Raw genomic sequence first — 14,795 nt, 5'->3', positions numbered from 1 at the left:
GCTACTTTTAAAAGTAATGCATTACAATATTGCGTTACTCCCTAAAAAAGTAACTAATTACATTACTTACTTTTTATGGAAAGTAATGCATCACATTACTTTTGAGTTACATTTTAAATCTGGGCAGGGCTTGCTTGTTTGTTTTTAATATAAAAAGTTATTTTACAAATGTAAAGGAAGGAAATGTAAATTCATGTCTGTACAGTAGAGGGTGCAGCTCAAACAAATTGCATTAAGAATATGATGCAGTAGAAGAAAGTTCAACACTATTCAGCAATAACACAAATGTAATAAAAACGTAATGTGATTATGTAACTTGTGTTACTTGTTACACTGTAAAAATAATTATTTGCTGTTAAAATATTAGATTGAAGAAAAGATTATTAGATTACATTTTCAGTCTTTGCAAAATACTCTTTTAGTCTTTGCACTTCAAAAATCTATCTATCTATCCACACACACATATATGCAAAAAATAATGATTCCCGAAATTGTTACAAATTTAGCCAGCGGTAAATCCTATAAATGGTTTCATTTTAACACTGCAGGTCATAGATATTTTACACAGGCATGAGTAGCATCATTGATGAGTATTTATACAATGAAAAACATCCAATCAAACACAATTCCTCACAGTTTTCTTAAGCAGAATAACATGCACTAGCTACAATAAGGCCCATAAGAGACCCAGAGGCTCCAGAGGCCCATATGACACAGTACGGGGATTATTATGCACATTTTGTTTCAGCAGACGTTATTATATTTGATATCTGCGTTGGCATGCAGCATCCTTCTACCAAAGAAAAAATAAAATTAATGTGAAGTGCTGCACTGTGCTACAGGGTCTTATACAAACAGTCATACTGTGCTCAATTACAACATTACCTTTGTGTATTCATCACCTAATTATTTGTATGCATAAGGCTTTACAAAACCTTTACGTTCTTGCCATGAGAACATTTTAATTAGTGTTCTAAGGCAAATGTTATGACACATGAAGAAGGTATGGTTACGCCCTGTTATCCTCTAATGACTGTCATTCTGATTAAGCGAGTCACAGCCGCGTTATGCTTCATTTCTCCCTCATGGCTGCGCTCACATTTGGACTGAGGTGTCATTGTCACTGTTGTCTCTTGGATCAATGTTTAAATACCTTTGAGTGCGTACCAAGGCATGTCTAAACCTGTGGAAGTTTTAGGAAAAGCCTGCCTTACCACAACCTTCTAACGAACCTTCATTCCATCGCAAAAAAATCAGGTATCGCCAGAAACTCGCTTCCGGAGTAAAATGTGAAGGCCAAAAATAGAGTGGCATGGAGCAGCTAGCTTCGTTTTCATCATCGCTGCTGCAAACGCTAACGTTCACGCATTCTTGACTAATGAAACAGGACTGAGTTTATTTGCTATTTCAAAAGCCCTTATGTCAGGGAAGTTTTCATTACCTTTGGTCTGTAACTAACGTTTTTGTGCTGGAGGGGATTTTAAAGACAGCCACCCACATATGACAAAACAGAAGAAGTGACATTAAAAGAGAAGATGAATTTTATGAGTCTGTGTAGAACCGAGGGAAGTTTTCATTACCTTTGGTCTGTAACTAACGTTTTTGTGCTGGAGGGGATTTTAAAGACAGCCACCCACATATGACAAGACAGAAGAAGTGACATTAAAAGAGAAGATGAATTTTATGAGTCTGTGTAGAACCTCTCAACTGTGACTAACTCATTTGCATGGCCCCATAAGGTCTATGACGAATAATGATCTATTTTGAATAATTTATATTTAAACAAAGAAATAAATAGAACTAAAAGCAAATAATATAAAAAAAAAAACATTAAATTAAATATTACAATTATATAAAGCATATTGATGGCCTGCTGCTAAAAAAGTCTTGTTTCATGTGGGTGCTGAAATCAAGGTGTTTCATACAGAGAGACTGAAAGGAATACTTTACACAAAAAATGCAAGTTTGCTGACAATTTACTCATCCTCAGGCCATCCAAGATGTAGATGAGTTTTTTCTTCATCTGAACAAATTTGGAGAAATTTAGCATTACATCACTTGTTCACCAATGGATCCTCTGCAGTGAATGGGTGCCGTCAGAATGAGAGCTGATAAAAACATCACAATAATCCACAAATAATCTACACAACTCCAGTCCACCTTGTGAAGTGAAAAGCTGCTCCGTTTAAAAGCAAAAACAGTCTAGAACGGTTCTAAACAAATGTCGGAGAGAACAAAATAGGATGGACATTTTCACTGGAGGAAGGATTATTATGGATTACGGACTCTGGTATTTTGATCAGAAGCAGTGATTTAAAGTTAAAAAATATCTTAATGATGGACTTGTTTCTTATGCAACTTTTCACAAGACTGATGGTCTGAAGTTGTGTAAATTACTTGTGGGTTTTTGTGATGTTTTTATCAGCTGTTTGGACTCTCATTCTGACGGCACCCATTTACTGCAGAGGATCCATTCGGTGAGCAAGTTGTTCTGATGAAGATATAAACTCGGTTCAGCAAATTTGCATAAGAAAATTATTTGTATTAATAAATGAAGGTTAAAATGATTAATTTCTCAAATTATTAACTTCAGATTCAAAGATTTCAGTTGTAATTTTTTGTAAAAGCCTTTCAGTTGTAAATTTAAGTGAAACTGGAGTCATATCAGCCAGCATAACATGAAGAAAACATTGCATTTAAGTTGTTGTCTTGCTGAATTTCAAATGACAGAGGCTGTAAAGAAAGTGCCATTGAAGTATGAGCCTGCAGGTAGCATGAATACAGGTAGAGTTTTAGAAATGCCTGACTTATTAGAGGGATGAAGTGCCGACAACTGGTCTGTCAGCTAGTCTGAATAACCCTCTGAGTGTGTGCACGCACACACACACACACACACACACACACACACAGTATCATAAAGGCATAGGAAGGATCATAGGGCCATGAAAGCATATGAAGAATCATAATACACTGTGCCCTTAAAAAATTGTCTAGTTTAGTGAAATTCAAGTTATGTTTTGTTTATGCTATGTTTACACTGCTGCTTGATGCTTATCTGCTGTAGGCTATCTGTGCTGTGGAAATTCTCACTCATAATGAGTCTCTGAGAAATTCAATAGGAACAATCAGGAAAACTTTTACAAAATGTGTGCATAATGAAATATGATAGTTTCTGCTGTTAAAGTGGGTGGGAGAGAGGTTAATTTAGTATTAACATTAAGATTAGCAATTGCATGTATGCTAGCTTGTTTCAATACAACAAAGAAAGAACTGACTGATAAATGATGAAGTATTATATACCATACCAGAGGAATACATTTTACTCAAACTTTCAAAGAGTCTCAGGCGACTTTATGGGGTTATGAGATATGTTTAATAAAATAAATGTTTCTCAGAATTTGCTAAAAATAGAACAAGAAAAAATGGTCCTGGAGATGCTGGATGAGAAATGTGTTCATATTTAAAGATTGGTCTTTTATAATCTGAGCACAGATTGTGACATTGCTAAAGAGACACATGAGAGATCTTTTTTAGGAGAAAAATCAGTGAAGCAGGAGACCTAAGCTCCATTTAATCTGACTGATGTCCAGGAGAAAAAAAATATTTTTTGTCTTCCCTATGAAATGCACTAAAGTAACACCCTTGTTTTGTTCCAAACCCACTTTCTTTCTTCATGTGTTACATAATAAGAAAATTATGAAGAATTGTACTGTTCATTTTTTGTCTTGTTTGTTTGTCTGTTTCCAAGAAACTGAAGTTGTTACTTACTGAAAACTAATAATATCACATCATTTAGAAGACTTTGAATACAGCGCACAAGTTATATAGGCCACTTTAATTACTGTATTCTGTGCTTTTGCATCCTTTGTGAAGCTTTAAAGTTGCAGTCTCTATTAATAGTAAATTCATGGAGAGAAATGACACTGCACAGTCTTCAGAATAACTCATTCTGAGTCAGTCATGTTTCCAATTGTGGATGAACTATATGTTTAAATAGAACTACAGTATATGTTCCTAATAATTGTGTCACATAAACCTAATTTCAAGATCATGACGCAAAAGCAATGTACAGATATTGCTTAATTAAAATGATCATAACAGGTCTTCACTGACGCTATAAAACAGGTGGCTGCTGTCACATACTGCAAGCTAATTTTGTATTATTTGGAGAGCTTTTGACTTACTCATATGTAAAATATGTTTTCATTTCTGAGGTGTGATCTGAATGTGCTTCATATAAACTAAAACAAACAACAGAAAAAATGCTGTGGTTAAAAGGAACATTTTAAAGAATTATTTTTCAGAGAATATACACTTGCAACATGAAACAAAACCACACCTGAAGATTACATACATTTGACCTGTTTAGTTAATATATATATACAGCGGGTAAAATAAATATTGAACGCATCACCATTTTTCTCAGAAAATATATTTATAAAGATGCTGTTGACATGAAATTTTCACCAGATGTCGGTAACGACCCAAGTAATCCTTACATACAAAAAAATAAAATAAAATAAGTTCAGAAATTAAGTTATGTGTAATAAAATGGAATGACACAGGGAAAAATTATTGAACACGTGAAGAAAGGGAGGTGCAAAAAAGGCATGGAAAACCAAGACACCAGTTGAAATCTATCAGTAAAGCAATCCTGGGAAATTAATATTAGCTGGTTCAGTCCCAACACCTACAGTAGCAGTGGTTTATGATGAAACAAGGGTGGACATTTCAGCAAGACAATGATCCCAAACACAGCCAAGGAAACTCTCGATTGGTTTTAGAAAAAGAAAATAAAGCCGCTAGAGTGGCCCAGCCAATCACCTGACTTGAATCCAGTAGAAAATCTATGGAAAGAACTAAAGATTAGAGTTCATAGAACAGGCCCATGGGACCTTCAAGATTTGAAGACTGTTTGTGTGGAAGAATGGGCCAAAATCACACCTGAGCAATGTATGCGACTAGTTTCTCCTACAGGAGGCGTCTTGAAGCTGTCATTACAAATAAAGGCTTTTGTACAAAGTATTAAACACATTTCAGTAGTTCAATACTTTTTTTCCTGTGTCATTCCATTTTATTACAATTAAAATAATAGAGTTTCAGGAAGTGAAAAGATCATTTTCTGGTATTTCCCAAATACATCAAAAGGTAAAGAGGAATTACACCTTGCACAATCGTCCTGAAAGTCATTTTCCATTTTAGGCTGATTTCATGCCCCTTCTTTGAACTTTGCATATTTAGAGTCTGTTTTGAGGGGTTATTTCCTGTGCCACAGATTTTTTGACAGTGACAGGCATAAACAATTTTCTGGTGTATTATACTTAACGGTACAAAAAAAATTGATGTACATGACAAATTGTACAAAACTCAACTGCAATGTCTTCACTTCAACTGTTAAAACTTTGAAAACATAAGCTAAAGCTTCTGTTGTACTTCTTTCTCTGAGAAAGTTGAAATTGAAAGATTCTAGTTACTATAAGTAATCTAGTAAGATACTAAAGATTTTACTCTGAAACTTCACAGTAAGTTACACCATTCCATCAGGAGTGCTGTTCCCCTCCTGAGGACAGGCCTTAAGGGAAAGAATGTTCCTTTTTTTCCGGGTGTCAGTGCAAGGGCGTAATTTACCACAGAGATAGAAGCATTATTAATCATTCATAATTAGTGTTGGAAACATCACAGCACAGAAGCCTGATGCTCTGCAACTGTCTGATGCATCTACAGGCTACTGTGGCATCTCTCCAATGTTTTGTAAAATTCTTTCTAAAACTTTTGATATTCAGATCTTGCCTCAAAGTCAAATGATCATTCCTGATATATTCCATGGAACTAGGAAAAGAAATCTGATACCTTGCTGTCAAAGATGTTTTCTGTTCCTATTTTTTACAGGTTATTTTTATTGCTAAATAATAATAATAAAAAACTACAGGTTTATTATTTTATTTATTTATTTTTGTGCAAAATGTTATTCAAATTATTGCTAGGTCAAATGTCTTGTCTTCCTGTTTATTTCCAATCCATTTGAGCTGATATCCAGACTAATCAATTAAATGTTTCTGGACATTTTGCATACTGATCAGCAGTGTTGGGGGTAACGCATTACAAGTAACGCGAGTTACGTAATCAGATTACTTTTTTCAAGTAACTAGTAAAGTAACGCATTACTTTCCATAAAAAGTAACTAAATAACGTAATTAGTTACTTTTTTATGGAGTAACGCAATATTGTAATGCATTACTTTCCATAAAAAGTAACTAAATAACGTAATTAGTTACTTTTTTATGGAGTAACGCAATATTGTAATGCATTACTTTCCATAAAAAGTAACTAAATAACGTAATTAGTTACTTTTTTATGGAGTAACGCAATATTGTAATGCATTACTTTTAAAAGTAACTTTCCCCAACACTGCTGATCAGGAGTTTAAAATAGTCCTGGTACTTTCACTGGATGATCTGAAGGTCCGCTTTCCACAGGCCTTTCACACCCAATGACATCTGAACATGCGTACAGTGATGACACATTTCTAATAACATCAGTAACTATTACAACATGGGTTCTCTCTTCTCTACAAAAAAATGAAATGACTGTAGTTTATTTTATCCTTGACAAAATGGTGAAAGGTCACAGATTTGTTTCATGTCAGTCACACCATAACCCATTTACATTTACTCATTATTGTCACAGTGTTTTATTTGTCACTGGCAGGTGAAAAAAAGTTGGAATACACCTGTTTCGCCTACAGGAATTAGTGGACCCTAAAACAACAGGAATGGTTTGTGCGTCATTTCAACTGTGCCAAGATATAATTGATGAATGTCATAATCATTGTTCCTAGTTAGAACCTCATAGCTCTGGGATATGATAATGGAAAATTGCAAAATATCAGTGTTGGAACATTGTATTACTCAAGGTGAAGTCACAACTGCTTTCAAGCAGAGTCTTGTGGTCTTGGTCTCATATAAACATGCTGTTGTGGGTACGTGGGTCATTACTCTTAATTAACTAAATAATTTCCAACAAACTACAGATAATAATGACCTCAAGCACAGATTGACACAATATCCTTACCACTGCAGGGAATTTACAAGACCTCTATGGCTTTAAACTACTTGGCTACTGTATCAGCATTTCAGTTCACTAAATCAGATCTTAGTCTGGATCTCAGGGGGTCTGGTATAAGGATGTAACTAAACATTCAAAACTGGTTCCCCAAAAGTGAAACTTTATTAAAAGATATATTGATGATCCACTCTTGTCTATGGTGGCTATGGCCCAGATGTGGTATTAGTTTGGTCTGGGTGTAGGTCTTGAGAAAGTTGGATCTTAACTCCAACTGTGCTTTCTAGAGGTAACTACTCTCACATAAAGCTGTATATCCAAAGCTGAGTTTTATGCCATGCTGTGTGGTACAACAGCAGAGTCAAATCATGACCAGACTTTGGAATTTTTTTTACGAAGGTGCACTTGTGCCACCTGCTGTCCAAAACTGATTCCAAGTGTAGACCACCAGACCACTTTTTAGGCTACTGTGTAAGAAAATAGTAAGCATTATATTATAAAGGTAAGATGTTGTATCCTACATTAAATAACTGGATAACATTTACCTTGAATTAAGTAAGTAAACAGCAAAACATTATTTTCAATTCCAATTTTCAATTTATTTTTAAAGTGCATATTACAACAAAGCGGCTTTACAGCCTCCATACTTTCACCATCAAAATAAAACTCGTCAAAGCAGTAAAAATGTTATTGTGGATTCACTTGTTCTCCATCATACCAAAGAGTACTCTTTGATCACACACAGCGTTTTTTTGTTTTGTATTTTTGCATAGAATGCTGTCTTCATCACAGCCCTCAAATTCGACGTCACGCAGAACCTGTGTACAACGTCACAAGTCACTTGACAGGTGTACCCGGAAAGGAGTACGACTTTTCGAAAATGGCGATCCACGAAAGTCGCTGCCCAAACAGAGGAAAGTAGAGCTGACTTTCGTCCAAGTCCCGACTGGACCGAGCTGTGGGACGGGCTTGGTGATGCGTATATAACGGGAATATCATCTGATTTAAGGATGAACGGCGTGAGGATGGCACGAGAGGAGGACGGTGTGACGGCAGACTCTTACACCGTGAGTCTATGACGTGATGTTTGTAGTAAAAATCAAACTACAAATACAAACCGAAACTCTTTTTTACGAGTTTACAAAAACTGATCTTGAAATAACTAGTATGTTTTTTCTAAACTGGCTGTTTTAGAGCAAGGCAACCATTAAGTTCCCTGTAATCCAATTTAGTTCCTGTTATGTATTACATTCCTATTACATACACATGTACCGGAAGGTCTTGTTATAGTAAACATCTATACATTTTAACATGACTTTCCGGATGGTTGCGTGATGATTTACGTGTCCTGTGTTTTGCTTTTATGCTTTAACTTTTATGTGATTTATACACAGGAAAACCTCATTGGAACATTGTTAGCTATCTTTGGAAACCTGTTGGTCAGCATCTCAGTCAGCATTCAGGTAAGTGTGTATTTGCAGCCTACATTTCTAATTGCATTGTGATTCAGGGTCAGGGTGTGTTCAGGTTACGCCCTGTCAGGTGAAATTCAGACGCTTTTATTTACTTCTCAACATCTTGTTTTATAACCCAGCTGTTGTTTGTTACAGTATCCAAGGGAGTCGGTTTAATAAGAAGGTGTAAAAGACAAACACACGTAATCACGATTGATGTTTTCTCTTGCAGAAACAAAGTCATGTGACATTGGCAGGAAATAAAGACCCCAGGCAATACTACTACACAAAGACCTGGTGGTCTGGCCTGATGCTGATGGTTCTGGGGGAGGGCGCCTTGTTTGTGTCTTACGCATTTGCACCGCTCTCTCTTATAGCACCACTTAATGCTGTGTCTGTTATATGTAGGTATTCATAGTCTGACTTACTGTTCACTCAACTTTTTACTGTTTCACATATGATATAATTTAAATATTCATGTTAATCTTATATGTAATAGAGAATGTTATTTTAGTATCATGATACTAGTATAGTTTTATTAATGTTTTGAATTACTTTTCATTTTGATTTTAGTTAGAATTTTGTGTATTTTTTACATTATTTTTTCTTGAAATATGTCTGTAGTTTTTATGAATTTTTATTTTAGTTCTAGTATATGAAGTTAAATTGAATGAAAATGAGAAATGTTTCTTGCAACTAGCTGAAATAAACTTTTAGTTATATTTTATGTTATTTCAAGTAACAACCAATGGTTATTTTGATTTTCACAGCAAGCTCCATCTTGGGTTTCCTGTTTTTGCGGGAAAAGTGGAAGGCACAAGAATTCTTGAGTGAGTTTTGCTCATCTTTCTCAGTACATATAAAGGAATAAAAGAAACAAAATTCTGATAAATCATATTGATTGCCTTCAGTTGCATAACTCACAACATAATGCTAGCTTTGATGTGCCAGCTGTATTTTCTCAGCTATTTATTCAAAAGATTGAGGCCATGAGTTGCTAAGCAACAAGTAACTACTTGCTAATATATTATATTAGTAATATATAACATCCCTGTACTTGTCTTTGTAGAGCGCTACATCTTAACTTTCCTGGGCTGTGCCTTGACGGCAGGCGGCACTTACCTCTTTGTGACGTTTGGACCAAACTCTCACGAGAAGCTGAATGCGGAGAACATAGTAAAACATGTTATTGGCTGGCCCTTCCTCTTATACTTGGTAATACACACCCTCATGTTTTGGAAAGCTATTGTGTGCTTCCAAATTTTAAATGGCACATATCGAACCAAATTTATTTTACAAAGGATATCGTTTTGATTTACAGTGCACATTATTTTTGGTATGTAGAAATAAAATTTGTTTTGATGTCTGAAGGCACTTTATTTTAACAGTTAATTTTGTATCGTTTTTTTCCAGCTTCTGGGGATCATTACTTTCTGTCTGGTGCTGTATTTCTATAAACAGCGGAATGCTAACTACCTCATCCTGATTCTGCTGCTGGTGGCACTACTTGGTAGGACAATAACACAGCATTTGTTGTTTGTAGAGCCCATTGTGTGCATGCAACATTACTCAAAGTACTTGTTTAGCAAAGTGGCTCTCTTGACAAGGAAGGAATGCACAGATCAACAAGTCATTGTCTATTTTGCCCTCATAAATGTACCAGAGACCAAAATAATGGAGTTGACCTTTCCCTTGACCTTTGCCCTTTTAGGTTCAGTGACTGTAATCACGGTGAAGGCGGTTTCAGGAATGATTGTGCTCAGCATCTTGGGTCCTCTACAGCTGTCCTATCCCATTTTCTATGTCATGTTCGTCTGCATGGTGGCAACAATCGTCTTTCAAGCATCGTAAGTTCTGGTGTTTGTTGTGTTAATGTTCTGTTGTAGGACAGTGAGCTTGGAGTGGAATGCTGTATGTTTTTATCTGACCTGACTTTCTTTATTAGATTTTTAGCACAGGCGTCTCACCTGTATGATTCCTCTCTCATCACCTGTGTGAATTATGTTTTCTGCACAACATTTGCAGTTGTGGCAGGTAGGACTCAGAAATTTCTTTCTCTGTCTCAATTAAGACGACAGGGTTGTCTTCATTTTGTATCAGTGGTCTCAGTCTCATTCTGTTTCTTTAATAACAGGGGCCATATTTTATCAGGAGTTTAACCACGAAGATGTTCTGCACATATGTATGTTTCTTTTGGGGTAGGTTTTATCTAAGTACATACACTACCATTAAACAGTTTGGGTGAGATGAGGTAAAAAAAAAAACATTAGTGTTGTTGAAAGATGTTGCTCATGTTCACTGAGGCTGCATGTGATCAAAAATACAGTAAAACCATAATATTGTGAAATATTTTAATGTTTTAAATATATTTTAAAATGTAATTTATTCCTGTGATGGGAAAGCTGAAAGTCATATGATCCTTCAGAAATCATTCTGAAAAATCATCATGAAAAAATAAATGTTTATATTTATTGTCCGCCCTAAATTTTACATTCAATTTATCAAGATGGAAAATGCTCACTGTACTACTATTATGTGACTATTATAGAATACTATGTGATACTCTGTAACACATCCGTGTGAGGAAATGAACTATTTGGCCATGAAATTCCACACAAGTTTGTTTTCTTAGCGGTAGCAATGACTAACAGACTAGAGGCGAGGCCCTTGGAATCTAGGATTTGTTACCATGTGTCTTTTTAACATTCCTGCAGGTGTGCTATATGCTTTCTTGGAGTGTTCCTGATCACTAAAAACAAGAGGAAGGCCAAAGCTTTTGAGCCATATGTCACTATGGACATGGCAAAAGGTATGACTTGTCATTTCTGTCATCAAGCCAAACAATTAATCATCCTATTAGATTAAACACTTCTTGTCTTTTCTGTCAAATCAGGCATTCCGACCATTCACAACAAAGGCTGGGCTGTGCAGCCAGATTATAACGGCTCTTTTTCATATGGAGCACTGGAGAACAACGATAGTGTGGCTCCTGTGACGCTTCCGGTGGACCAAGAGCTGTCTGTCTCTCCCAGTCCTGTTAGCCCATACCAACCATCAGGACTGAAAAAAGACTGAGCGGAAATGTGTCTGAAGTGCAATTAAGACTGATTTTACTTGAGAAATGCTACTGTGTGTTGAAGCATTTGCTTATTCACAGCACTTCTAGAGCACAGTTCCAGAATATTGGATCATTCTAGAACTTTCTCTCGTCTGATCCTGAGCCGGGAAACCAAGCTATAACAGACTTACTGTATGTTAGAACAGTGGTTCCCAATCCTGGTCCTGGAGGCACCCCAACACTGCACATTTGCATGTCTCTGACACACCAATTTCAGGTCTTGAAGTCTCTACTAATGAGCTGATGGTCTGAATCAGGTGTGTTTGATTAAGGAGACATGCAAAACGTGCAGTGTTGGGGTGCCTCAAGGACCAGGGTTGGGAACCACTGTGTTAGAATGCAAATAAGGTCTTTCATTGGTGGCGTTGATTTTAACATAAGATATTGGCATGTTATCTTTGTATGATACTCATATTTGTAATCATACCTTAAATGTGCTGACTGACTTCATGACCACTCCCGGTTTCCTATCAAAATGCAAAAAGCTAATAATGATAACCTGAAAGCCTAAAAATACCTCAGAAAATTTGGATTCTGCTACTGCTTTGTACCAGAGATACTACAGCCAGTCCAGCTTTATCAACCAAAGGCCAAAAACTAATGTAGATTGCACAATACCCAGCTAGTTATATACAAATATATATTTGGTACTGGCTCAAATTACTGTATTCTCAAGTTCATACGCACTGTTCTCTCATTTTCCATTTTGAAGTCTTCAGACCTGAATGTCTGCTGTGCCTGTTATTTATTCTCTGTGCTTATCTGAAGCATACCATATAGACATTTCTATACAAATCTGCATGTTTGTAGGTATCACATTGGATATCGGAACACTGCTGGTGGTTGAAATGTACAGATGCCTCTGTAAAACTTTAAGAAACACTGGCTGATATTTTATCATAAATACCATTGCTTAGAATAATGTGGTAAAATATTTTGTTGTTGTTATGGTGTCTTTTAACACAAATAATCATTAATGCTGTATTTTATTATACCATTGACAGAGACACCATTGTTGAAAGATAATGGGAAACTTGACTAGTTATGTTTAAGTGCAATTACTACTGTGTTAAGAAATGTTATTTTATTTTTATTTTTTTACTTAATGTTGTTTATGCTATTACAACCATTACACAAGGACAGTCATTATGCCTTTAATCAAAATAAATAATGTAAAAAAAGACGTCAGCAGGTAGTTTAAAGCTTACCAATGTATTACAGCCTTGAATCTCAGTCGTATTGCTGTGGACTGCTGTATAATAGAGTATTGAACTGGAAGATTAATTTCAGTATCACAAGAACTGACGTACGTTTGAATATGTAAAACAACCTTTGTGTAATTTAAGAATAGTATTATTTCACTAATTGTTGTCTGTGTATCATGTATCGAGGACCATTTCTGTATTATTAAGGAGCCATATATGTACAGTAGACTCAGAGTCTGCCTGTGCAAGTCAAGATAACAACAGGCGGTCAAATTAATTATTAGTGGTCTCAACATCCGGTGAAAACATCCTCATACTGAGCACAGATATTGTAATGACCATTTCGACAGGAATTTTGATACTGCTATAAGAAGGATAGCAGTTGCATCCAATACAACGTTTCAGTTAGACAGTTGTTTTTAAATATAAACGTTTAAAATGAGTCAATTCATGTGGTAAAAATGAATGTGTCAAAGATGATCCGTAATGCATTCTGATGTCATACACCAAACAGGGCGGGTCCAGTCCGCTGTGACACGTCATCAATACCTGCTGTCAATCTTCGCGAACTCGAACCCCATTGGCTGATTATGAGATAACCCTGAATATCATTGGTCATTCCTCACTGTCACGTCATTTTGATAGCATACGACGAATTTACTGTTTATATGAAAAGACGTGTTTCTAGTTGAGATTAACAATATTCCATTATTCTGTTAAAGTTTATGTACCTCGGATTTTAAAGTGGATGGCCTCTTGCCTGGGCATCGATTTCGAATAAGTTGCAAAGATAACTGGTAAGTCATCTATAAAACTTACATTATCGTGCTATTATATTTGACTCTGATGGACTTGCTTTGAAATTTACGTCAGAATAAAAGTGGCAGAATTAATAGACTAACATAGATGCTTACTACAATTATGTTGCCAATGTCATTTTGATAGTTTAAGCATGCTAATCGGTTTGTTATGAAATATAGCAGCAGCGATGATTTTTCCCAGAAAATATTAATTATATGTACATTATTTATTTTTATCGCCATGAACATACATTCAGCACCACGCATGTTTGCATTCGCTCCAGGTTAGCGAACACAACACTTTCTATTTTAGAGACACGTTTATAAGATTACAGCCATAATGTACACACATTGTACTCGTGTAACAGCCACTAGATGGCGCTGTAACACAGCGAGAGAGTAGCTGAACGTTCAAGCACGTTCACTCTCATGTCGTTCTCAAACATTAGGACTTTCTTTCTTTCTCTGTTGAAAACGAACTGAGGCAAGATATTCACGCTGCTAGTTTTATAAATGAAAGTGAATAATGACCAGATGTTAAGCACCATAAAAGGAAAAATAGTACATTGGTCAAAGCATGAAAGTTTAAAACAGTTTTTGTTTTCATACGTTAGATTGTGTCCTCTCTTAAAAAAAATAAATAAATAATAATAATGACTATCATGCATTTTTTACCATAATTTATTGGAAACACCCACCAAAATGTCATTCAGAGTAACAATAGTTTATCTTGTCAGACATAGTAGACCAATTAGATGGCATTAAAAGAGTGTATTTAATGATCAGTGCAGCCCCTCAAATCTAATTAATTGTAATTTTAAATCTTTGCCATTATCCTTCAAACCACTAAGTTTTACCCATTTGTCAACAGAGTCAGTTTTAATGACTGCAAAAATTAATAAAGTGTTTAAAATAGTAACGATAAAAAATGAGTCAATGTTTCCAATTTATTTAAGAAACACAAAAGCCCATGAAGTGGATAAAAATAAAGAGAGAGAGAAAATAACCCCTCAAAAAGGTCAGTAGCCTAAGAAGATTTATCTTCCTGACAGAGTAGAGGTTTATTAGTCCCCTTTTTTTTTTTTTTATTAATTAATTTAGTTATTTATTTATTTATTTTGTAATGTTAGCTTTACCGGAGCAGCACGCAAACAAT

General features: G+C 35.5%; 2 protein-coding genes across 2 annotated transcripts in view; both read left to right on the top strand.

Moving 5' to 3' along the window:
- Positions 1 to 7,903: 7,903 nt before the first annotated feature.
- LOC107668505 (NIPA-like protein 3) lies at positions 7,904 to 11,832 on the top strand. Its single transcript, XM_016460392.1, has 11 exons — positions 7,904 to 8,129; positions 8,457 to 8,525; positions 8,749 to 8,920; positions 9,287 to 9,346; positions 9,586 to 9,731; positions 9,930 to 10,026; positions 10,228 to 10,363; positions 10,462 to 10,550; positions 10,651 to 10,714; positions 11,231 to 11,325; positions 11,410 to 11,832. Exons 1-11 carry the CDS (start codon positions 8,073 to 8,075, stop codon positions 11,589 to 11,591), a joined length of 1,167 nt encoding a protein of 388 aa, XP_016315878.1. The 5' UTR covers positions 7,904 to 8,072; the 3' UTR covers positions 11,592 to 11,832.
- A 1,019-nt stretch (positions 11,833 to 12,851) lies between these two features.
- The window catches only part of rcan3 (regulator of calcineurin 3), a 25,363-nt gene continuing 23,419 nt past the window's right edge, over positions 12,852 to 14,795 (top strand). The window contains exon 1 of the mRNA XM_016460406.1: positions 12,852 to 13,636. The gene's annotated coding sequence lies outside the window, so the exon portion shown is untranslated. The remainder of the gene's footprint in view (positions 13,637 to 14,795) is intronic.

The sequence above is a fragment of the Sinocyclocheilus anshuiensis genome, unplaced genomic scaffold (assembly GCF_001515605.1).
Source record: "Sinocyclocheilus anshuiensis isolate Anshui unplaced genomic scaffold, SAMN03320099.WGS_v1.1 scaffold52, whole genome shotgun sequence".
NCBI classification, from domain to species: Eukaryota; Metazoa; Chordata; class Actinopteri; order Cypriniformes; family Cyprinidae; genus Sinocyclocheilus; species Sinocyclocheilus anshuiensis.
The sequence above is the reverse complement of the archived record's forward strand: the minus strand, read 5'-3'. Positions and strand labels throughout refer to the sequence as shown.

Coding starts and splice junctions, on each gene's coding strand:
- LOC107668505 (XM_016460392.1), top strand. CDS start 8,073: ATGAACGGCGTGAGGATGGCACGAGAGGAGGACGGTGTGACGGCAGAC. Junction 8,921..9,286: donor TAATGCTGTGTCTGTTATAT/GTAGGTATTCAT, acceptor TGATTTTCACAG/CAAGCTCCATCTTGGGTTTC. Junction 9,732..9,929: donor GGCCCTTCCTCTTATACTTG/GTAATACACACC, acceptor GTTTTTTTCCAG/CTTCTGGGGATCATTACTTT.